This window comes from Erithacus rubecula (assembly GCF_903797595.1).
Source record: "Erithacus rubecula genome assembly, chromosome: 9".
Taxonomy (NCBI): Eukaryota; Metazoa; Chordata; class Aves; order Passeriformes; family Muscicapidae; genus Erithacus; species Erithacus rubecula.
Window position 1 is genome coordinate 29,776,571 of NC_136660.1, and position 26,138 is coordinate 29,802,708.

Here is a 26,138-nt window from a genome sequence, read left to right on the forward strand (position 1 = left end):
CTGCTGAAAAGCCAAGGGTTATGTTGGTTTTATTATTTTTGTTTGTGTACTTTAAAAGCAACTCAGAAATATTTTATTTGATATCTGAAGCCAAGGCAGCAAAGTGCAAATGGCTCTATCATCCGGTAAAGTGGAAAATGTGAAACAAAATAGATGCACCTTCTGCTGGGTTCCTCCCCACCCCATATTTGTTTTTCTGCTTCTAGGAGATAAACATTTCTCTTTGAATAACATAGAACATTGCCCTTTTAGGCATAAAATACAAATCATTAGTTTTTATTTTTATTATCACTGTAAGCACTCTGCCACATCTCCCACATTATACTCCCATGAAAAACTTCCATACCAGGGAGATTTGGAAAACAGCACTTACTCCAGAAATACTCTGCACTTACAGTTTTGTACAGAGGGGACTCCTCAGTGTGGGTCCTTGCCTCTCCCTCTCACAAGGGGGTCGTTGAAGGGCTTGCTGGAATTTGTGGTTCCTGATAAAATCAGCTGCATTTGTGGGTGCTGGACTTGGGGCTATTGGGGTTAAGAACTGGTTCTGCTCTTGAGACAGCAGTCAGGCTTTAGGGCAATCACAGCCTGCACTTCAAGAGGATTAACTATAGAAAAGCATAGAAAATAACTGCAGATCCTAGTAAATCTGAAAGTCTGGCCTTTACCTTGAAAAAAATTCCATGTCTCCATGCTTATGGAGGCACTTGCATGTTTGTTTGCTGGAGATAGAGGGAGGTTGCTAAACCCACTCATTCCATCGAGGGTAGAAGGCACAACCAGGACAGTCCTGCATCCACCTGTCACCCTGGCAGCCCCTGTCCCCTGCTGCTTTTGGGGAGGCTGAGGCTGGGTCTGTGCTGTGTGAGCTGCAGGAATGTCCACAGGAGAGCCCGTGCCAAGGAGCCACTGCAGCCCCAGCCTCCCTGCCTCCTCTGCTTTCTGCATGTTTTTCAGCTGGGGTCCTGTTTGTGTTGCCATTTTAAAATGTATTTTGGAATGTTAGGTTCAGCCAGCTGAAATTATTTCCTTCTTGCCCCCTTACTGAGAGGGTTTATAAATATCCAGTTACACAGGAAGCAAATTCTCCTGTTATCAGATTGTTCTGTAGTCACTTTTCTTTTCCTCAAAAGCATAATGGTGAACTTTATCAGTGCTCAGTCATTTGTTTCCTATTAAACACCAGAGATTAAGATGCTGTTTGGCTCACTGGGAAGAGTTACTGACCTGTTTTGTCTGTAAATGTATCTTTAAATTAGGAGACACCTGAAACTGGTAGGAAGTGGGTATTAATTGGGTTCAAGTTCCACAAGCACAGATTGCAGTTTTTCCCAGTGGGATGTGGTAAATAGCCGTCACCAAGATAATATTAATTACATTATCTCCCAGAATGGTCCCAAGAGGTGCTAAAATAGCACATGTGCCACTTGGGCTTGGATGCTCAGACACCAAGATCAGTGTTTGCTGCTGTGTTGCGTCACTGGGGCAGTCGGGTGAGATAAGGAGGCTGGGATTTTCTGGCTAGCTGCTTGGGCTTTTTCTCTCATGAGTCTGAACATCAAAATATTATCTAAAGCAATAGCTGAATTTCTTTTCTCTGCCCTGGCACCTGACAAGGAATGATAATAGCAAGACTAAAAAATGAATTTCATAAAACACCTGAACAGAAAGTGTTTTTTGCTGCAGAGATTGTGACTTCCCTGTAGATCTGTTCAGCTCTAGAGTGACTCCAGGTGCCACACAAGCAGTACACAGACCTCATTTATCAGAATCACACTCCATGCAATTGACTTTATACCCAGCCATGCCCCTGGCATTGCAGTGCTCTGCTCTGTACCACCAGCAGTGATACAGGTTGTGTGGGCTGCCCTCTCACCACTGCCCTTTCCAAAGCTGCAGCTCACAAGCCTTTAATTCAAAAGCCCCTCTCTTAGTTTTGCCCAGCTGGGAGGACATCAGCCATGTCCTGTCTGGTGCCCATGTGAAGGTCAGACTGTCCTCATGCTGGAAATGCTGAGCCTGATGCCTCCTTTAGCCCTTGAGGACAATGTAAAACCTTTTTAGCCTTTGAGAAGCCAGCAGCCTTCCTCCCCCAGGTATTGATTAGGGGCAGAAGCAAGAAGCAAACAAACACACTGTTTAATGATGTCTTGTCATGAACTTCTCCATTGGTAATTGAAGTTCAGCAGGCTGGATTCATGTGGGATGGAAGCCTGGCATTGGAGATGAATTAACTCTGCCCTGATAATCAGACTCTTCTGTCTGGGCTAGAAAAACATGGACCTGGTGGTTTGTTAGGGACATGCTGGCAGACACTTAAAGACAGTGATGCTAAAGGCACCATTATAATTAGCTCAGCCAGAGACTGAGCACATAGATTGACTTGAAAACCAGTGTGGCTGCTCCACGGTCATCATGACCCCTGCAGAAAACACTGCTGAAAGAACACTTAGACTTTAGTCACCTAATTCAGTGTACATATCCCTGTTAACAGTGTTATACATCACCACTGGTAATTAAAGGTATCAGCATGTTCCATAATGAGGGGGATTACTTGCCACATAAGAAGTCACATTATGGTTCTCAAAAACTGACGGGTAGGTTGACACTGTGTTTTTTAATATTCAGAAAGTGCTTGTTCCTTGTTTATGAAGCTCACATTAAACACCAGAGGGGTTCAGGTATATTCAGATGAAGGGGAAAGATGTGCCCTACAGTCTCTTTCACAACAGCTCTAAACTAACATAACCACCTTAAAACAAAGGGGAGCTTTCATCCTTGTTCCTACAGCTACACATGAAAATCTGAATTGCAATGAGATTGAGCAACAGGAAGAAAATAAATAAGTAGACCTCATTCTTCCCTGTGGAAGTTGTTTCAATAGACAAGTATTAGCCAGCTTCAGAAAATGTCACCAACTGGGTGAAAGTCGTCCCCATGTACTTCCCAGTTTCCTTACTCCTCCCAAGATGACAATTTCCACTAAGAGTTGCATTGTTGAACCAGGGTTGTGCAGGACAATGAAAGAGAGATATTTTCCAGAGAGGGAAAATGTACAGAAATTTTTTCATTTTGTAATATATTCTGTGGGTTTTTTTTTTTCCTTGTTGCTCTCTATTTTTCTTCAAAATAAAAGGAAACATGCACAGGCTGATTTTTATGATGCAATTCACACTCCTCCAACTTTAAATTTTTTTTTTTTTTGCTTGTATATTCAAAGCTCTAGATCTGACTTTTTTTTTTTTTTTTTTTTTTTTAATTAAACACAGGCAAACAATCTTTGTTTCCAAAGTGAGCAGGGTAATCTGTGTCTGCTCAACTGGGCCCAGAAGGTTCTGGTTTGTGCAGGAGCCAGCAGCAGTTTCCTACAGTGACTTCGTTTGACCTGCACTGCTCTGACAGGCTGGGGCTGGCAACAATCTCAGCCTCAGCCATCAAAACATTCCTTTGTAGCCAAGTGTCCTTCTGCTTTCTCTGAAATATCTGGTGTCACTTTTAACAAGAGGGGAAACAGACGTTCGTCACCATTAATTCACTGGACAATTAAGCCCCTGATCTCTGACCTCCTGCCATTATTGGCTTTCAGAGCCAGGGTAAAGACCCCACAGATATCTGTTCTCTGTCATTCCCTACGAGCTGTCCTAGTATTTTATTTACTCAGAAGCTTAGCTCTTGCCCACCACCAGCCAAATGTATATGCTTTGTAATAAAAATTGCTAATAAGCTGTCCCTGGCAGTGCCATTAATCTCTGAGTGACGATAACAGCCAGCAAAGGGAACAGCTGGCTGTCAGGAAAGCATGTGAGTGGGAATCATGCATTTATTTAGATTTATGTACATATTAGTAGTGTCCATCCCTGGCTGCAGCTGCTTTTGGTGCTTTGGGCTACCTTAGGCATCCACACCAGAGGCACTGGGAGGTGTGGGTGGTGTGGGATTGCTGCATGGGGCTGTTTATTCTTCTTGCTTCATCTCCCAAGCTATGACAGTACTTGGCTTTTGCTCTCTCCTGCAGTCCCTGGTGCTGGGATCTTTGCTGCCACGCTGCTCTTGGGGGGTGATGGCCCAAATCAATACCTTGCTGTAGTTCTGGCCCCAGGGCTGCAGTGAGAGGCAGTGGAAGTGCAGGGCTGTGTGAGCCATGAGGAAATAGTTAATCCATGCTGGCACAGAGCTCTGTTTTGTGTTTGCTGAGACGGCCGGGTGGGTGGGTGGGTGGGTGGGACAGGCAGCAGAGCTGGGCCAGCTGCTTGCATCATCTGACGCTTACACCATGCAACCTTCAAGCCTCATTTTTCACTCACTGCTTTTGAAGCACTTCATTAGCTAATCAGAGGAACCCTCTGCCTTTGCTCTGCAAGTTTCCTTGTTTTTTGTCTTCTACCTCCTAATTTTCTTTTTCTTTTTTTTTTTTTTTACTTGTGCTTTTTGTGTTGAGTCCTTCAACTGGTAGCTATAGTAACCCCCATGAATGAGTGACTGTAGTACACTTCCCCAGCCCACTGCCCTCAGGAAAGCTGTGCCAGGCTGTCACACACCTGCAATGCCTTGGCACCCTCTCTTTTAGGGGTTTCTCCAAACAGCAGGGACAGTCTCAGCTTGGGAGCCAGCTCCATCCTGCTCACTATTTGCAGCTGCAGCCCACAGTATATTGTGGCAGAAGGAATGAGTCACTGGCAGAGCAATCTGTTGCATCAGATAATCACAGATTACCTCCATTAACCCAAATCCCTTCTGTAACCTTTTACAATAATGATCCCAAAAGCTGACGCATACAATACTGTTACCATCAGTCTTGGGCTGCCACTGATTTTTAAAGAGGATGTTTTCTGTGGTTTCAGGGGTGATCTAGCAGGTTGTGCCAGCACAATCCACAGAAAGCAGCTGCTGGTGCCTTGTTGCTGGACAAGATGATGGGGACAAAGCCAGGCTTTGTAGCTAAGTGAGGGGAAGCTGCCCATGTCCTTTTGCATCAGTCCTTTTGCATCCTCTTACAGCTTTTCCCTGGTATCCACATAGATTCTCCTTCCTCCAAATCAATCCTTGTGCCCACACCTTTTCCCCCCTGCCAGTCAGTCACTGCAACTGGCCAATGCTTGTTGTAGCCAGGCATTTCAGGGGGTTTCACCCCCTCTCCACATTGCCCCTATGGCATGTTTGAAGATTCCTCATGTATCTAGGGTTTAATTTATGTTTTATGCATATGTGTGAGAAATTGTTGTGTTATTTAATCAAGGAAGATGGTAATCTGCTTTTGTGTTGAAGAAAACTGTGTCTAATCCTGATCCCAAATAGAAAGTGACCCAGTGTGAGACATGTTATGATGCTGTACTTTTCTTCCTGACTGATTCTGTCACAGAAGGGAAATTCCCCTAAAGCAATTCAGTCAGTATAGCCCATATACATATACTACATGGTTCCCAGACTAATTTTCACCATTTTTAACGTGGATTTCTGTGTTCTTATCAGAACATCTCAAAGCTTTACCAATTCTACCAGTTTGGTGGAACTAATAAATCAACCAGACCTAATAAAACAGCCTGTCTCAAGCCATTAATTTTTCATTATGTTTATGAAAATTCTTCAGTTTTGTTAGTAAATTTATTTAGGTGAGGGTAAAAAAGCGGAATAGAACATAATTCTCAGAGCTTGGCTACAGCCTGCTGATAAGAACACTTGAATTCTCAGCTCCCCTCCAGCTGGATCTCCTCCCCACAGTTCAGAAATACTCCTTGTAAGACTCAAATGTCAGGAACACAGAGGCTAAGTTATTTTTTTAGATACTGCAGAACTATTTGCAGGAAAAAAAAGCCCACACAGCTCTTTGACAGGGACAGACAGAATCCACATAGTTTCCTGCTCAGGGCTGGGTTTTTTGCATGTTCTCCCTCTGGAACTGGCATCATATTTTTCAGGAGAGCTGAGCCCCTGTATTTGCCTGTACCAGGGCCAGGTTTCCTTGAAGTCCTCCTGCCTGTCTTGTGCACATTGTGCTGTTGTGTTGCTGAACATCAGAACTGCACATAATCAGCAAATCAGCAGAGCTTTTTAGGTTTCTAGTCACTTATCTCAGTGTCTAAGTAGGATCCAGGAGTCCCTGTAAGGTGTTTTGGGTTTAGGGGCCAACCCTGAGAATGTTTGGGCTTTTTGAGGAGCACAGCTGTATCCAGGAGCACTGCACATCCTCCTGGGTAGTCTGTGGGCAATTCATGGACTATACATGAGTCCACAAACTCAGAAAATATCCTGAATTACAAGGAATTCACAAAGATCATCATCCTAAGCATGCACAGGACCACCCCAAGTTGCATTTGCAGGTTTGAGTTTGGAGGAATCAGCTGGTAGCTTGCATGCATGTTGTTAAACAGGGTAATAAATATATAGAACAGGTCATAAGTTTAAAAGCCATTGCTTAAAGAGGAGTTCCTTCCTGGAAAGATGTTATCAAGCCCTATTCAGGCAGGATTTCTGGAGCAAGGATTTGCATTCTTCCTCTGGAAGAATGGGAAGCAGGTCTTACAGTCAGTGTAACTCACAGCTGTGCAAATTAACTCAAGGGAATTGGTAAGAAATGTGGGAATTTAGAGTCACTCACACATTCAGCTATGGGGAGACCACGTTCCTTGTTTAATTCTCGTGTACTTCAAAGCATGTGACAGTTGAGAACATTTCTGACAAAAGAATCTTCCTTTCGGAGAATGAAAGTTTTGTCAAAAATTAAAGGGTTTGCAGGAAAGTGTCTGCTTAAAAGAAAAGATGATTTGCTTTTTCTACCTTCTTATTGACAATATAGAAACATCATTTTAACAAAGTAAAGAATGTCAATTTACCATACCCATTTTGTTCCAGTGATATCTTAGTGCTCTATTTGATATGTTCTATGATAATGTTTTGACGTTAGGGAACTGAGATGACTCAAATGTTATCATAGGGAAATGGTTTAATGTCTTTACATCAGAATTCTGTAGAACTTTGAAATATGGTCTCAGCTGTAGTTTGGAAGAAAAGTCCATGGAGAGCTTAGTATTTTCAAGGGTGATAACCTTGAATCTCAACAACTCTGTTCAAAAGCTTGGTTTTCCATAGTAATCATTGATATGGAGATGTTTCTGGGGTTTTTTTCTGTTATCTACACTACTGATGAAGAAAAACTCTCAATAGTCCCCAGACAGTTCCCCAGATATGTTGAATCAGCCAGTACATGGTAGTGCATTCTAAACCCAACAAAAATGCCTGGGTTTGTGCCAATAGCCCTGTTTACTTTGAGGTCAAGAAAAGGAAATTAAAATGTTGGGCTCTTCTTAATTTTTCTGTTTTAGATTATAGCTGGCTTTATTTTTGTAATATTTACCGTTTGTTTGTTTTTTAATGGATTGTAAATCTTCCATAAACTTTATATCTTTTGATTTATTTTTGTTTGTGGCATAAAAGCCAACAATCTTTTTTTTTGTTCATTTATCAGCTGCAGATAAACACAATGCAGTTGAACCCAAGGTGTAAAAGAGAGAGACACCATAAAAGACAAGCTATAGGTGTTTATGTTGGGGGAAATTAAACTGCATTCAGGGAAATTTGTGACCAAGCAACTCTCTGTTAGCATAGCAGTGAAATGTAAACCCAGTATATGTGAACTGACCCACAAAACCCAAAGAAAACTTGTTCAAATAATCTCAAAGATGCATTAAAAATACCCTGTGGAGGATGTAGGCAGAGTTGTGTGGAGAATGCCACAAACTGGGATGCCTACTTAAGACTAATAGAAGAAATTAAAGGCCTGATTTTTAAGTTTAGTTAAAGGTAGCTTGTGTAAAGACTCCTTTATATTCCTAGGGTAGTAACAAAATGGCCTTGACATATGATAGCTAAACCCTGACTCTTCAAAGACTAATCCCTTAGCTTTCTCTGTCCCTTCAGGGCAGTGGAGGTTACTAAAGCATATATTAAAATTATTATTAACATTTTAAAAGTGTTGTTAAAGTCATGTTTCAGCCACTTACCAGTATTTGCAGTATTACCTGACATCTTCTTTAAATCATAGGTAGATATTCCTGCAATGTTTATCAACACTGACTTCTGTAAGCCAAGGTTAATAGTACTTTAGATGCCAGTTGTACACAAAATATTTTACCCTCTGGTCCTCTGGTAACCAGACTGCAAAGCCTGCCTGACTCTGCTTGTGCTTTTGCTTTTGCTTGTGAATTTCCTATCAATGTGTTTCTGGAGGCTTAAACACGACACACTTCTGCTCCTCCTTCCCAAAAAGCAGTGAGGTGTTCTGCACAGTGGTTGTAGCAGCATTTTGAGCAGATGTGCAGTGGCAGCAGGGGAGATGGGCACCAAACCCTGATCATGGTCTGTGACTCTTGGGAGCTGCTCTCACCAGGAAAGGCTCTGGGAGATAAAGGCAGGTTAGTGTGGATAAGAGGAGCTGTGTAACACGATTCTCTTCTGAGAGCCTGCAGTGGACTTTTTATTGCATCTGATAAAAGAGAGGCTCTAGAGACTGGTTTGCAGAGCATGCACCCACCAGAGGCAGTGCATGGTGGACACCCACCTGCTTTTGGAAATCCAGCCCTCATACTGCTGGTGTTTTCCTTGGGCTGACAGGAGGGGATGCCTAAATAAGTTTCTAAGGATGTTGTATATGCTTGTTTTAAGCACAGGTTAATCAGGAGTATCATCTAAGATCTTTTCAGAATAAAACAAGGTTCCTGGGGGTGTTTTTCTGCTTTTCCAGAGGAGAGAGGCAGGCTAAAGGGCAAAGAGCAAGCAGTCTTTCATTCTTTAAAAACAAGCCAGTTTTATTTGCTAGTACTGAGCTAGCTGAGTGTAGGTGGAACTAATATGAAAGAAGAATAGTGAACCTGGGAGAACTTCCACATGAAACAGGTCTAATAAGGGTGAAACTGTTTGCCTTAGAGGCTGGATGCATTAGACATGAAAAATTCCTGGGGGAAAATGATGGGCTGGTAAGTTTTCTTCATGCTGTCTCATTAGGATGAGAGGTTCTAGGAAAACAAGATTAAAATTAGTATTCTTTTCCTTCACAGTTAATCTTTGGTGTTCACACCCACATGAGACATGAGGGCATTCAGCAGTGCAGGGCGTTTACCAGGATCATAAGAACAGCCTGATTCTAAGTAGCAGAGATGCTAAAAAAGGAGAAGAAATTGTTTGGAAGCCATACACCTTCTTGTTTTGTTAGCCATATCTAATTAACAGAATATGGAACAAATTTAATGTTTTTCCAATACTTCAGGAACAGCTTTCCAAGATCTTCCTCTGAAGCTGCCTGCAGTCCATCCTGTACTGACCAGACCTTAATCTAATATGGCAATTCCATATATAACACATAGCTTCAAACCCCTCCATGGGACAGAGCAGAGAAAGGGTGGCAGAGGAAGAGAAGAAATGTAAACATCTTGTGAGTGGAAATAGGACACTACCCATGATTTTTTAGACTTTTAATATTTTTGGAGTTTGTTTCACTGCTTTCACTGTGTAATCAAGGCCTTGTATTCTGAGGCTACAGAGCTCTCTACTGTTGTTGAGAAGGGCTTGGGTGACAGCCCAGGAACTGTTGTGAAGTGAAAGATAGAAGCTCTAGTCATCCTCCAGTGATCTGTGGCTTAACTAGACTGCAGTTAATACAGTTGGATTAAATATTTGGCTGTCTTGGGTTAGCCAGGCTTGGCAGTGTGTGATGTGCTGCTGTCTTATCAACTTAGGCAAGAACAGAGCAGCAGTAGGAAGCCAGATTATCCATCCTTAAAATCCACCTTGGCACAAATGGAATATTACAGGCACAGTGCTGGAATAAATTCATCCAACAATATGTTTTACTCTGTATTTTGAAAAATCTTCAATCATCTGAGCAGGAGCATGGTTTGATGCTGTCTTTAGCAGAATTAACAGTTTCAAAGCCTTGGCTTCTTCAGCTTCATCTTCAGCTCCATCCTCTGTCTCTGATTTCTTATTTAAATTTGGACAAGCCACTTAATAATGTGCTGGTGTTTTCCTGTCTCCTCTTGGTGTTAGGAGAGTAAATATATACTGAATAATGGAGGGGAAAGAATAGTAGGCACTTTAGGCTAAAGGTAGCTCCTGCTGGCAGATGTTTTACATGTGTGCCTCTGGTTATGTCTCTCTCCTCACAGGCAGAGATCAGAGCTAGATTTGCCATGCAGCATCACAAGATGATGTGAAAAATGCCATGTATTTTTCAGTAGGTAAGATGTAGAGCAAATGCTTTTGTTTCCTGCAGGACTGGTTGACATGTTGGAGAATTAGCTTCAACCCTCAGTGTGCAAATGCTGAGTGGTTGAGTTCAGGCAAGGAAGCAGGGCTGAGTTTCTGTGCTTTTTTTGCTGGCAGCTCACCTTTTGTCACCAGCAGCAAAGCAAAATTCTAAAGCAGAGCCTCCAACACCGCATGATGGAACTTACATTTAAAACATTTACATTTGAAACATGGCATATCTGTCAAGTCCTGCCCTGAGAAGCTGCCTTGAAGAATGCAAATCCTCCTGCACAGAATAGATGGTGCAAAGGCAGCAATCAAGGCAACGTGTGAAAAGCTTCCCTCTGAACCTGCACCGTGACCTATTCACAGAAACTCCCCTCTTACCTTTTAGCTCTGCTGGACAATTTACTGTGTCTCAGCTGTCTCAGTGCATTATGTCCTTCAAACCCCCCCAGAATGAAGGTTTGGAGCCAGCAAACACTGCTGGCTCCACAAGAAAAGCTGAGAGCAGAAAGGTCAGGTCGATTAAAGCACTTGATCAGAATCTTTAACATAAAGACGTCACAAGCAAAGCAGCAACGCTGCTCCACGCTCAGCTAAGAGCAAATGATTCATCAGGCAAGGCTGCTTATTTTTGGAGGATAGCCACAAAAGAGAGGAGAGCAGGCTGGCTGCATCGATCACGGTTTCAACGCGGGACCGCAGAGCCCTTCTCTAGTTTGGATGGAAATTTAATGTCAGAAATACATCATCCAATGTAAATACATCGAGACAGATTTTACATTGAAGGGATTTTAAAGATGTTCTGGTCCAGCTTAGCAGAATCATATCACCTCTGCACAAATCTCAGAGCTGTCACTTAGAGCAAAGGGCTATTTGGTAATTTTCTGAGTTGCTAAAGGTGCAGCCTTTTTTTACGAGGACTTCTGTAAAGGTGGCTGGAGAAGCAGATGTGCTCTGGAATCTCTAGTGCTTGAGCCTACAGGGTAGACCTTCAGTGGGTGAAGATGTACCAGTGTTGAGCAGGATCAGCCTAAAGGATGGCTTCATCTGGCTGACCCCCCAGTGCCTCCTGTGTCCAGAAGTGTTTGGAAATAGTGTTGGAGCAGGCACTGCTGCCCAGGCACCCCTTGAGCAGAGAGCTCCTGCTTGCACCAAGCAGCATCTTTGTCTGACTCTTGGTAAAGGCAGAGGTGCTGCCCAGCAAAATGAGGGGCACATGGAGGTTTAGCTGGTATCAGGAAAAAGTTCATCACCCAGAGGGTGGCTGAGCACTGGAACAGGCTCCCCAGGGAAGGGCTCAGCACCAAACCTGTCTGAGTTCAAAAAACATTTGGACAGCACCCTCAGGCACAGGGGTGTTTCTTGGGGTGTCCTGTGCAGGGCCAGGAGTTGGAGTGGATAATCTTGATGGGTCCTTTCCAACTCAATATATTGTAGGATTCTGTGATTCTAAGATGAATGAGTGTGTGGAAAAACACACAAAAGAGATGAAGAGTTCAGGGAAGAATGATTAGGAGAAGGAAATGCAGCCACAGAGAAGGAGTGGAAGAGATAAGGAAGCAGGAATTCCTGGTGGAAGGATAATTTTCCCAGGGGAGTATGTGAAGGGAGGGTGCAGGGAGAGAAGTGTAAGTACAGTGTGGTGAGGCACAAGGGCAGGAATACAAAGGAAAAGGTTCCTGGAAGAAAAGGAAAAATGAACAAATTGGGGGGACAGCCTGGTGTGCACAGCTGCTGTGTGGGATTGCAGAAATGGGCTTTTAGGGACATGAAAACCAGTGGAGACCCTTAGGGTTACTAAATCCAACCCCTGTGGCCACTGGCAGCCAGAGCAGAGCCGTGTGTGAACAGATGTGCTCCAGAAGTTGGTGAACAGATGATCACAATGCTCACCCCAGCCCACAAAATGCTCAGCAGCCCTTTGTAGTTCACCTAAAACTCTCAGCATGCAAGACCAAGAGAGCAAGACAAGCTCTCTGATGCTGTGGGCAGAGGGATGGGGGAGGAAATTACTTCAGAGCAGTGGTGGGGGTGAACTGAAAGGGGGGGTTGAGGCAGAATCCATTACAGACCCAAGGGGTACCTCTGTGTTGCATAATCCTGTGTGTTGGGGAGGCAGTCACAGTCTCTGTGCTCTGCTGCAGTCTGATTCCTGGAAAGAACAGCAGGGCTGTGCTCTGAAAGCACAGACAAGCTGGTTCCAGTGTGGTCAGTGCAGATATCTCAGCTCTACATTGTAGAAATACAATCAGTCCCTGTCAATAAGAAGTCTTAAATCATTCAAGGCAGGCTCCATGATGGCAAAACCATTTGCCATCAAAAGCAAAGGATTAAAAGGTGCAATGCAAAAGAAGCTCTCCTGTGCCAAAGGTGTGATCAGAAAAGCCCCACAGAGAGCAGTACTTGTAATTTTTTCTGAGGCTCCAGTTTTCTCACTGGTGGTCTGCTATCTTTTGAGTCAGTGCTCTCCTAATTTAGCCTGAAATGTCATGCAGGACCCAACACACTCTCAATCTGCAATTGTGACTCCATAAACCCCTCTACAGAATTAACTCAGCTCTGAATTAGTCATTCAGCATGCCAGTGCATGTAAAATAGACTCTAACTAATCAGATTTTGTGTGCAGGGACTGAATTTCAGTAAATACAGCGACTGGGAGAATCCCAGTCTGCATCTGGGCTTTCATGCCCAGAGGGATCCTCCTCCTCCATTGGCTGCACAGCCTCTCCAAGCAGAACAGAAGGAAGAACCAATAAATTATTTTTTCCTCATGAAGCTATTAATTTTCTCCTACAGCTCTCCTGTGGAAGCAGCAGTGACCAGGGTGTGTAACAGCAGCAGTGGTGCCATGTTGGCAGGATATGTAATGTGAGGGTGGGAGGGGATGGCAGGAATTGAATTTTGATCTTCAGTTTTCAGCTATTTTTTTGGGGATAGAATCAGGGCTTGTCCCAAAACCAGAAGGGGGATATCTGTGTTGAAAATGTGTGAACTGTACAAGACTGTTTGACTTTGTGTGAAGTGGCTCTTGGCTGGGGAAGAAGTGATGCTGTCATCTCAACTGGACCTGGTGGGCAGCAAGCCTTGACTCCCAACTTTTAGTGAGCTGACCTTCTGCCAGATGTCACCTCCTTGGTCTGTTTTAGGTTCAAACAAGTTGAAATTTGATTTGCATCATAGAATCACAGAATGGTTTGTCTCAGAAGGGACCTTAAAGGTGATCTGGTTGCACCCCCCTGCCACAGGCAGGGATATCTTCTGCTAGACCAGATTGCTCAGAGCCCCACTCAGCCTTTCCTTGAACACTTCCAAGGATCTGCTTGTACATAACCCACAATGTCACAGCTTTAATAATTAATGGTATCCATAAGAACTATGTCTGAGCAGGTAAAGTCCAGGTGGAACTATTCCCCCAAAGCAATCTAATCTTGATATTTCTCTCTGCAGGGGGTGGAGGGAAACGCAAAGGCAAAAGCAAAAAGTGGAAGGAAATCCTGAAATTCCCTCACATTAGCCAGTGTGAAGATCTCCGAAGAACAATAGGTAAGAGCTTATTCCTTCTTTGGAAGTGCTGCATAAATAAAACATTCCATCAGAGCTGGCTCATTAGACTGGCATTAAAGGTGCTCATCATTGCAGGGAATCAGTTTACAGTGGGCATGCAATGCACATTTTCCTCCCATGGTGCTGCCATGCAAACTCAGCGTTTTCTGTTCCTAAAAGGGGCTGTGGACCAGGCAGGAGAGACTGGAATGATGCAGCTGCAGGGCAGGGCATGGGGCTGGCAGCATCCAGCCCTTTGATTTCCATACACGGGTTCCAGGACCCTGGACAATAGCTGGTAATAGCTGGCATGTGGGACAGGGGCTTTCACTCTGTCCCTACCAGTGTGGCTGTAAAAATACTTTCAGAAAGGAATCCCCTAATCACATCCTGCATTCTCTTCTAATAAGTATCTCCTTATCTGGGAGGAAATGAGGCTTGCTGACTGTAGTTCAATTAGTATTAATTACAGTGTGGATATGATGTTTGAAGCAGCAGCCACTGCTTCTGCCAGGCAGGTTTGCTCAGCAGCACCATCCCCTACTCACAGCCACAACACAGCTTTATGGAGGATTTTTATAGGACATGTAAAAAAAAAAAAAAAAAAACCTAAATTTGTTTTATTCATGTGGGCCAAATGCTGCAGATTTGGCAGGGAGCTTGCAGTGTCCATTTTCAGAGCACTGCATTTCTCCTGCTCATACATGCCAAATTTCAGCATTCTTTTGACTGCTGCCTTGGCAGACAAGGCTAGTAGCTATCTCCTTCTGCATTCTCCCCTGGAAATCCCAGGATTACTGCTCTCACCACAAGAGGTTAACTTCAGCATTTGAGGCTCCTTTTCTTCCCTACACATAAAATTCATCCACTGGCAAGGAATGAATGAAAGGCAAGAATCTGTAACAACTGAGATAACGGGCAGAATAATTTGTCTAACTTGGGTGAACTCCTGTCTGAGTGACAGTGCCCTGGCACTATTTACATTAAAAATCCACAGCTTGTTTATGCAGAGAAAAAAAGTGGAATGTTTGGGAAACTTGTAAAATTTTCTTTCTTCACCTTCTGTTGTCGAGCTAAAAAGAGATAAAGAAAAGAGGGGAGGCAGGAGAATAGAGTGTAGGATTTCCCCAGCTGACAAACATATAAGGCCTGAGCAATTTCTGAAGGTACAGAAACTGCTGGAAGCAAATCTGATTTAATATATTGTAATTTATAAAGGGAATTCTCCCCATTGTTCTGTCAGCCTTGGTTTCTAAAGGGGAAAATGGCTCCATATCAAATACTCTCTCTTTACAAAGATACGCTATCCTAAAATGAGTATTCCTAAAAAAATTAAGTCTGCCAATTATTTCTGTTTCTGAAGTGCTTTTCTGGCTTGTGTGTGTGTGTGTCAACTTCACCCTAATGTAATTTGTTTTGCATTTTTTTGGTGAATGACTTGGTGGCATAACCAGGCAAGAGCCATTGTGGGATCTCTGGGTGGGTTTGGTTTCAGTCACTGCAGTGAATACCTGATAACTGGGAATTTTAGCAACTGCCTTTTCCACAGTGGGAAATAAGATCCAAATCCTGGTTCTGTAACTGATTTTTGTTGAGCTGAGCTGGATGTGATTACACAAGGAATAGGGCACTGCTCAGCCTGAATAATGTTCTCTGTCCTTGCTGACTCTGTCATTCTCAGTAAATCTCTGAAACTGAAACATCCCAGACAAACAGTTGTCCAAACTTCTCATACAGGACACATCTTGGGTGGGTGGTCTATGGCATTAAGTTATTTTCATGTGTGTGCTCAGGATGGTTCCACTGCAGATCCCTTGCACTGGGCTCAGAGTTCCCTGGACACCCAGGAACAAGCACTGGTCACTGCAGTTCTTTTCCTGCCTTGCTGAGGAGGAACAATTTCCATGGCTTTAACCCTTCTTCATTTGTTATTTTCTGCAAGTCCTTTAAAAGGATCTCAGGATTTCAGAGTAGTGTCTCCACAGGTACAGGAATGTACTGAAACATCTCTGCTGCTCTGGGACTTGCAGGGGCTTCAAAGTCTTGGGGTGTCTGCACATCAGCCCTACCCTAACAATTTCTTACCCTTCTAGTCAGTGCTAATAATGAAACAGAGAGGCCAGAAAGGCTTTTTCCTCCAAGGCCAGGCTGGAGGAGGCTGTTAGTGCAAGGTCTTTTAGAGGAATCAGAACTATGATCTTGCCAACCTTCCAAGCCAAACCATGGATCTAAACTTTATACAAGGAAAAGGCTGCAGCCTAATTGAATTTGTTTAGAGATGTTTAGAGATCAGGACAGAGACAAACAGGTTCTGCTCATCACAGACCTCTTTACTGCCTGTCCTCCTCCCAGCATTTTCTGTCAGACAGAGTCTTGCCACTTAAAAAAAAAAAATCACAGCTAGTCATAGAGGGTTGGATGAGCTGGAGCACTAGGCTGTTGAGGTTTTGTTGTATTCCTGTCTTCTGGATGCATCCCAAGAGCCCCTGGGGAAAGGCTGGAGGCAGGAATGGGATGGACTTTTTGATTTAGAGCAGTCATGGGCTGCACAGCTTAGTTTAATGCAGCCATGAACAATAGATGGAAAATGCTGCTGTTGGAACTGTGGCAGTACAGCCTACGTGTGTGTGTAGATGGCCACATTTTGGTGTAAAAACGTGTGTGCTGTTGCACCCTGCTAGGATGTACTGAAAAGAGTCTGTGTCTTAAAAAAATAGTGTAGTGTGAAAAGAAATCTGTGAAAAACAGGAAGGCTGAAATAAACCAAGGGTCTGCGACCTGTGTTGACACAATTATGAGTCAGTTCATACCTTTTGGTTACCTCTGTGTTTACAGGAGACTCTGTGTTTGACTATCCATCATCTGGTGTCTCACTGAAAGCCTTGCTTAGTAAAGCCCTTTTTTTCCCCTCCTTCTTCTGCACAGAAATAAAAATCAAAACACCCGAGAGAAACACTGCTTTTTGATAAATAAACAAACACTGGAAACATCTTTATTAAAAGTGCCATTTAGCCAAGGAGCTATTTTTTTGGACTGGACTTAAAAGCAGCTTCTTTTCTCCTTTCTTTTTTGTCCAAAGTACGCAACACCTTTTGCAGGGAAATTCAGTGGCCTTCATTGTGTGCTAATTAAATAAGCAAGGGAAGCAGGGATGCTGCACTTTACTGGACTCTGAGAGAGGCTTGTATACTATGAATGGTTAATGCATGTTTCCATTTGCAGCCCTCTTCCTGGCTGTATTTAATTGTATTAAAACAGCCAGCCTTTCCCAGGTTGGAAGATTTCCACATTGGCACCAGAGGTCCAGTCAATCAATAAAAACTGATGTTTGAGGCATAGTTATCATGACTCATGTGATGGATGCTGCTGTAGATGGGGTTCTGCTATCTTTAAAACTCACAGATGACAGCTTAGCAAAAGAGAGATGTTTCAAGGGAAAAAAGACAGCAAGGAACAGCTTTAAAAGTTCCTGCATTTGACTTGACACGAAGAGATGCCACAAGTTAGAGATATCCACTGGTTTAAAGGCCATCAGTAAAAAAAAAAAATAAAGTGAGAAACAGTTTAATTTGAAAGCCCAGAATGTCTTTTTGATGATAAAAGATTCTGGATGTCTGTAAATATTTCTGAATGACGCAGAAGGTTCTGTTGGTTAAAAGTGTGGAATTTTTATTTATTTTGCTCAGACCCATTCTGTGCTTTTTTCTTGCATAAAAAAACTGCCTGGGTGAAAGAGTTGATTATTCTGATCTTTGGCAAATTTTCATTCGTAACTGTCCAAATGCTATATAATAAATCAAGACTTTTTTACCCCATAGATTGAACCTTGTGGGGAAACTGCCACAGAATGTGTCTGTGTTTGTTGCATAGAGTGATTTGCTGCATTATTGCAGAAAACTTTTAACTCCTTTGGTAAAGCAGTTTCTGGTTGTGCATGATGCTCAGGTAGAAGAGAACACTGAGGATTTCTCTTGTTAAATATTTTTATCCAGTGAGATTTCACAGTCAGCCCCATTAATACTAATTTGGACGTTCTTGGTTTTTAAAAAAAGAAAACTCTTCCTTTGCCATTTAACTTCTTAAATGGCATTTGCCTCCCATGCACCCAGGTAAAAGTAGCTTGAGCTTCCAATTCTGGCACATTCTTTTCAGTGTTGTTAAAAATACACTTCTGTGTGAGAAACACTTTGTAGAGCTGGTGATCAGAGTAAGTGGGACAAAACTGAAGGCACAAAGTTCACATGCTCACTTTTTACAAAAGCTGGCTCTTTTCTGCCCCCCCACTCTCTTGGATATTGTACTTTTTCAGACATGATCAAGACCCTCACCTACATGATTTTTTTTCCAGCCTGGAGGCACAATTGACAGTGCAGGCTCTGCAATGAGATTCAGATGCTTTGAGTATTTGTGGAGCTTCCTGGAAATGCTTTGCAGCCTGCACTGAGCTCCATCCTGTGGCAGAAAACCTCCTGCTGTACCCCTGTTGTTCAAAGGTAGTTTGGACCTCCCTGCTGTGCTGCACAGTGCTGGAACATCTTCCATGAATTCCCAACAGCCATTCTGGGGTTTCTTGACTCCAGAGGTTTTTCCAGCACTGCAGAGAGAAACTCATGGGTGAGGGGTCTTGCAAAAGCAAAGTGTGAGTGTCCAGGCTTGCTGAGGAGGAAGCTGTGGCATTGGATACTGCTGGGAACCAGGGAAGCAGCTTGGATTTCTCACTCTGAAAAACATAAGAGAAAAGAATTGTAACAATGAATAACACCTGCAGGGTTCATGAGCTACCTGACCAGGGGTGTCACCTCCCTTGCACCAATCAATTTCTATCCTTGCTGCCACAAACTGCTATATATAAGTCTAGTGTTTCTTTAAATAAAGGCTCCTTTTTGCTTTTCCATTGCATGGAGAAGTTTGTTGCTCTATTCTCTTCCAAGTGCAACAAAGCTGTCCCTGAGAGACTGAGGGACAACATGTCAGTGACCATTGTGGGGTAACTGTGGCACCCTGCCCCTCTTCACTGGAAGGACATCACCCCTGGGGCTGTATCCCCTCAGGGGATGGAGGGGGAGGCAAGGAAATACACTCCATGTGCACATCCCAGAGCCTGAGGCCACGTGCTGGTGTCACATAAAGAGCACTGGAATTGGGAAAGAGAAGGCATCAAAGCCCAGTCTGATCAAAAACACAAAGAAGCAGCCAAATTTCTCTCCACCAAATTCTTCACCTCTGATGTTTACAGTGATTAAAAAGCATGGTTGGGAAATGTAATCCTGAAGCCAACAAATAGATCAAAGGAAGGAATTGCAGCTTGCCTTCCACTGTAAATAACCAAGCTCAGCTGGTTATAACTTCTGTGATTGTCTTGTAGTACTAGTCTGAATCCTACACCTAAGGCTAGTCTCATGTTTGTGGCTAAAACTGGAGTTTCAGTTTTTGAGAAATATTTTTTTTTGGCAGAAGGTGTTAGCTTTCATTACATTTTTAATTGGAAATAGTTTTCCAACAAGCAGTCAGGATTCCATGGCATGAAATAACTGCAAAGGGAACCATCTCCTCTTTTCTTTCCAAATGTGTAGGAATCAGGGTAGCTGAGTTGGGAAGATGCTGGTGGGGATTGTGTGTGTACAGCCAGAGCTGAGTACCAGCACAGAGCTCTGCTTCTGGGAGAAACTGGGTTTTTGGGAATCCTGGTGAAATAGAACTAGTGGAGTAGAAAATGCTGTCTAGTAAAAATATACAAATAAATAAATGAGACAACATACTGTGTTGTTGTTGTCATACTATTAAATGAAATATATTTCTAGAGAAAATAATGTCATTTAAGGCCCAAACTGGTAAACATGTAGGCTCAAATAGAATTTTTCAACCACACAGGGCATCCCTTTACATTCAGCTGATGCCAGGTTGGGAGGGTTTTAGCAATCAGAATCACACCCTGTATGAAAAGCAGTTTTCCCACACTGGTGCCCTTAGATACCTGCAACATAAGACATATTTCAGTCACTATCAGCAGCAACAAAGGGATATCTTGCTGTTGTTCTCCCATCCCCCAAGTGCCAGCCCCTCACCTGGGTGTTTGTTCTCAGGTGCTCAGGGAGGGATGGGGCTCTGCATCACCCCTGGGCACCTGAGGGCTTGTTGTGGGTGATCCCATGGATGCTGGAGTGGTGCCTAGCAGAGATCTCCTGGGGTGAGTTACCCTCCATGGTGGGTGTCTGCAGAAAGAACAGAGAGAAGAACCCAAGAAGGACCAAAAACAAAGTTGGAAGGACTCCTGAAAGCTGTGGATAGGATTTATTGCTCTGGAAAAAGTTATGCAGAGTTTTTTGGATTACATTATTGCTGAAAAATACCTCAAACTGATTCATTTTTAAAGGAGAAAGAAAACCCTTCCCCATGACTGTGCCCACTCTATACACGTCCCTTCCCCTCACTTTCTTTTTTTTCCTTTTTCTGCAGTAGATTTCCCGTCTCTTCCTTGAGCCAAAAAGTTCCTGTTGCTCCTTCAGAGCACAGCTCATGCATTATTTCCAGTACAGACCTTCCTGCAGAGTTACCCTGTAGTTTCTTGGACTTGACATGCTGTCCCATATCGTGAATACATCTAAATTAAATTAGATCCTCTTCAGGGGCAGGAACTGGCCACATGATAGAAACAGTTCCAGCACATGAAATGATATGGCTGACGTCAAAACCATATTGTTTGTTTACAAACCCACAGTTGGTTCAGTTCCTTTCTTTAAAATCCTTCAGATTCAACTGTAATTCCATCATAAACATAGGTTTCTAGTGCTCAAATGTGGACAAACAGAGCAATGTTTGGTGCCCTTGCAAGATTAGCTGTATCCAGTTTATAGCTATGGGTGGAATTGAGAAGGGTTGGGGTTTTTTTTTTCCTCTTGTAATTTTTTTTAATGCCATCACAGAAAGTATGTGAAAAACAAGCTGTTTTATGCATCTAGTGAGACTCAAGACTAACACTGGGAGAACAGGCTCCTTGCAGGCTGCTTGTGCTTGACTGCCTCCAGGACGGGAAGGGGACGCAGGGGAAATGAGTTGAAATTATCTCAGCCCACGTTCTATTTACAGAATTTATTTCACAAGGCTTAATCCATTAAGTATTGCCTTGGCAGGGGCAGCCCAGAAAGAAAGCAAGAAAGACATTGCTATTCTCCATAAAGAACAGGCAGCAAATGCATGTCTCCTTACCAAAAAGTGAGTCCCCACCAGTCATCCTTCAATAGAAAACCTCCTGAGGAGCAAATATTATCACTAAACCTCTGTATTTGTGGTTTGTGGCAAAGACTCAATTAGCCTTTGCAAACTGAGAGGGAAAAAATTGCCATGACTTGCACACTTTGAATTACTTTCCAGTGTTATTACAGGGACATGCAGGAAGGGAATTAGAAGAGAATATATCCTTTTACAAGATCCATTTCATCTCTTGCTGAAAATAGAAGTAGATATTGTGAGCTGCAGGGATTTTCATTATCTCATTAGGTAATATGAGTCATTAAGTCTAATTAATACTTATGCAGTGATTTGTAAAATGCTATGGAAGTGCTCACGGGTCCTGTTAAATAGTAGGACTTGGTTGTTAAGGAAATTTATTTTAAAACCAATTCAGCATTTGCTGGGTGCAGGAATGAAAGGTAGGGCTGCATTTGTGGTAAAACCTTGCTCTTATCCCTGCAGGACTCTCTTGTAGCTTTGCTCCTGGTAGTGATGGGAAGGTGGTGGCAGGACAAAGCTTGGCTGGCTCTGCTCAGCTCTGCTGGAGCCAGAGAGAAAGTTTCCCTTAAATCAAACTGTGCAGGAGCCCTCTTATAATGGAAGGAATAACTGCAGGGAGGGAAAAGGGAGAGAAAAGATCCACCAGATCTACTTTATAGGGATGCTGTGAAGGGAACAGTCTGAAATCCTCACCTTTGGGGATACACTCAGGCTTTCAGGGAGGGATGAGATTAACCAAAAATCATGTTTCTTGAGGAAAAGAACTCATTTGGAGTAGCTGGTAGAGGAAGTGTTATTTTGACTTGGCTTATCCTGGTTACTACAGACACCTCTAGGATTGTGGCTGGGCTTTGTTTTAGGGTTTTCTGGGAACAGTCCCTTAGTGTTAATATGGCCCATTGTTGGCCTTGTGCTCATGGCTTCCAGCTTTCAAGGAAAAGAGAGGCTGAGTGTTTCTAATATAATCCCACACCTATCTTTTAATTCTGATTTCAAGACAGCATGAGGAAATTCACATGTGGAATGTTACAAGGCTGATTTTTCAGTGGTTTGGCTGAGTCCCTGAAGTCATTGAGTGATTCCATTTATTTTTCAGGTAATCACTCTGTGCTGATTTGAAAACACTTGGAGGTGATAATTTGAAATATTTCTCTGTGCTCTGTAGGTCAGAAATCAGGGCATGGCCATGAATTCTGCTAAATATTGCTATTAAAATAGAACCTCCACTCAGCAGGATCAAAGCAGGAGCTCTGAGGCCATTTCTGAACAGAGCCCCTGCTTGTGCCAATACTGTTATTTACTTATTAATCACATTTTTACCGTGCTAAACTGATGCCAGGGAATTCTAAGGCAAGTAAAATAAAATATTCTCTGCTCTAAACTGCTGTCCCTTAGCTGAACTAATGGAAAGGATTAGTGAAAGTCCAATTTAGGGAAAGGAAACAAAATTATAGAGTAGAGTACTATAATGCAAACTATGAGAAAGTCCCCCAAGTTTGGGCAGGATTGTAGACTGATACTTGATTTTGCTGATTGTTGTCCCAGCATTGGTAAAGCCAGTGAAAAATGGTTCAATGAATAGTCTGAACTCTTATAATCCTTAAAAGTAGATTATGGACCGAGACATTTAAGTTACAATTCAATTTAGTATATTAAGAAAAATGTGAAGGATTTTAAGTTTCCAGAAGAATTATTAATTTCAAAAGATGGGGAGTCTCTGTAGTATTAAATGATGCACAAAAATATAATATTTGGAGATGGTTACAAACTTATTTGTACCTGCCAGATTTCAGCACCCTCCAGCCCTGCACCAGCTTTATATTTGTACAGTGGCACTTTGAAGGTCTCTCCACGTCACATTGATTTTCTGAGCTCTCTCTTGGACAAGTTAGGTCAGTGTTGACAGATTGGTAAAGGCAGTTCTCATGAGCAGCAGGACCTGGCTCAACTACATACAAGTATTTGCAGTGTTGAAACAGCTCTCTATAAGTAAGTGCTTTCAGGCTTTCATAACTCTTGGTTCAAAATATTTTTGGCATTTGTAAACATGGCTTATGGAGAAACATGGTTTTGAGCACAGGAAGAATTTGGTGTAAGTCACTTTAGAACTATTCTGATCAGTCCAAACAAACAACATTCAGCACTTGAGCACCGGGTTTGTTGCATTTGACCTTTTGGTGTGGGTATAGTTTGTTTCATGAGCAGTGACTTCAGCACACTGAGCTTCAGGAGTGGTCTAAAAAGAAAGTAGGGACACCTTCAAAGATATAATACTGACTATAATGCAAAAGAGAGGAACACGTGGTGGGGAAAGTGCTGAATAACAGGGAATATTTGATTTAATGTAGCTGGGAATATTTGATTTAATGTAGCTAAGTATGACATGTTTATACTGATCAACTCTCCAAAGCCAACTGGCAGCCCTGCCACTCTAAGCAAGATCCATTTCAGATTTCTCTTTCAGATCTCTTCAGCTAAACCTGCTAAGCCTGACCATGAGTAACTAGGTGGGAAACCTTTGGGAAAGACCTCTGTGCTGGGACCTCTGGGAACAAACCTATCCTTGGGGAGGGAACAACAGCATGTTGGCTCCTGGAGGCTTCTGTGTGCCCCAGAATGATGGACAGGAGAGTGGGTGAGCTGGGGTAAAAGCTGTAAACAAAGACACCATCCCCTTTGTATTATCAGTGGGATATTCCCAATTGTTCTGCTTGTGGGAGGAGAAGAGCCAGCATGAAAAGAGCAGCTGTTAAGCAGCCCCAGTGCTGGGAGTGGACCTCATGACTGTCCTTAGCTTCATGGAGGCTTTCTTCCTCCAAGGTAGAAACTCTTTCCTTCTAAGGCTGCTTTCATCCCTGCCCAGGAGACTGTGGGTGTCCATGGGGCACCATAACCTCATTATCTTCTATGGAAAAAAAACCCCAACCAACTTCTAAAAATATTGTCTATGTCACTATTGTCTATGCCAGTGTGACTATGAATCAGTGGTCAGAGCTGCAAGGGAGGATTACAGCCTTTTCTCCCTGTTCTTTGCCATGCACAGCCCCAAGTCCTGTGACTGGGACTGATGTCTTTTTTAGAATCTGCATCAAAGCCTCCTCAGGGGGCAGGGGCCTTTCTTATGAGTTAAAAACCAGCTTCTTTAGGTGAGATCTTGAGGAGTGAAAGGAGGCAATGAGGAGTTTGAAACTCGGCAGAGCTGCTGCCAGCTCAAAGGTCACACAAGGCTGTGGTTACTCCCACTGAGCTCTGCAAAGGGCTCTGAGCACCAGCACAGGCTGGGATTGCAGCAGGGCCAGCACAGACACAGGGAACACACGGATCCACCCTGCAGCCACGAGGTTTTCGCAAGTTTTCTGGCACTCACTGGCCTCTGTTCCAAATCCTAAAGGAGCTCTGATGGAGACCTGCCATCCCCTTTCATAAAAAAGGGATAGGAGTTTGTTCCCAATAGCACTGTTGAACTAAGTGGAAAGTAACCATCACCCACACCCAATTCCTAGTAAGGCACCTATGACTGACATCTACAGAGTACTCTTTGGTGCTCACTGTAACTCTTAGCATAGGTAGGATATTCCTTTAGTTTCTCCTTGTTCATATCATATGAGAAAACTTGTCCTTCTCCATCCCCAAGGACAGATTATATTTTTTTTTCCTAAACCCCCATGTTCATTGCAGGGGGGTTGGACTAGATGACCTTTAAAGATCCCTTCCATCCCAAACTATTCTATATTCTATGATTTTAGCCTTCTGTCTCACTCTTTGCTGGAGGTTGATGATGCTAAATCACATCTCCCCAAAAGCCTTTATTCTTTGTGTAAATTAGCTGATAGCTTCCTTCTACTGATGCAAGTCAAAACAATGCTTTAGCTGGCAAAATTATGTGGAATTCTGCCTCATCTGTTTTTTGCCTCCCATCAACAAACTCGTATTTCCCTAACAAGTCCTCAGATCTGGCAGTTTTCCAGGGTTTCCCTTTTTGGTAGGCAGCAATAAGGAAGGGAATCTCATCTTGCTGCCAACTCACCCACTTACAGCATGCATTGGGAAGGGATCAGAAAGCCTTTCCTTTGACAGCCTCGGAGAGGGAAGGCACTGGGAGTTCAGCTGGAGGCTCTGTCTGTGAGATGTGGGTCATCAAGATAAATTAGAGAGCAAACACACCCCTTTGCTTTCCTTTCTGCCTTTTTCCCCCCGTTCATTTAAGCAAATTTAGGTCCTGGTGATGCATAGGCAGCCCTTGAAAGGGACATACTGTGTGTATCTCCCAGGCAGGTGCAGTCTGCCTTCCCTGTCTGTGCTGTGGTGCAGGGTGGAGGTCCAATGGCAAGAGAAGGAACATTCCACTGACCATGACTGCTGGCCTTGGCCAGCTCTGCCAGCCTGGTGCCAGCTGTGGTGGTGGGTTTTGCATAGCTGTGGGTTTGATACCAGGCTAGCTTGCCAGCTGGCAGCATGAGCTGGGTGACTTTCAACTCCACAAATGCCATGCCAGCATCTGTCTCTCATCCTACAGCATTTTCAATAATGCATGTTTCCAGCTGTCTGCCTTCCCAATTCCAGGTTGCTGGTTTTGTGCATTGCTCTGGGATGCATTTCCAGGCTCTGCAGTTGGCAAGCAGGGCAAAGCTGATCAGGGGGCTGCAGGATTTGGTGTGAACTGTCCATGCCCTCACCCTCCAGCACGGATCAGAAGGAATCCTCAGCTGTGAGGAGCCCTGCAGCTTGTGGAATGCCTTAATTAAACAAGAATCTCTGGGAGAGGTAAAGTGGTCGAGGTCCTCTGCAGATAACTTGGCAGCTCCCTAAAACAGTATTCATGGCTTCAAGTCTCTCAGGGAGAAAAAAAAAAAAAACACTTTATAAAAGGTTTTTTAAAGCCTTGCTTTCCAGTAGGAATGTATTTGAAGAACTGCAGTGAAGGCTGTGGAATCATGCTGCTCCCAGGCAGAGGAAAGATTGAATTCCAGTGCTTTGTTTGGGGTAAATTGCTGACCTTTGTCTTCAGCATTAAAGCCATCTGAAGAAAACCATTCCTAGCATGCAACGAGTTGCTTTTGCTAGATTCTTTCCTGCATACAATGTAATAGTTTAATATGAATATAGCAGGAAACAAGGAA

General features: G+C 43.3%; 1 protein-coding gene across 1 annotated transcript in view; it reads left to right on the top strand.

Annotated features, from left to right (window-relative positions):
* The window catches only part of GRK5 (G protein-coupled receptor kinase 5), a 153,362-nt gene that overhangs the window by 47,240 nt on the left and 79,984 nt on the right, over nt 1–26,138 (top strand). The window contains exon 2 of the mRNA XM_079312089.1: nt 13,693–13,788. Coding sequence (XP_079168215.1) covers nt 13,693–13,788 — 96 coding nt within the window. The remainder of the gene's footprint in view (nt 1–13,692; nt 13,789–26,138) is intronic.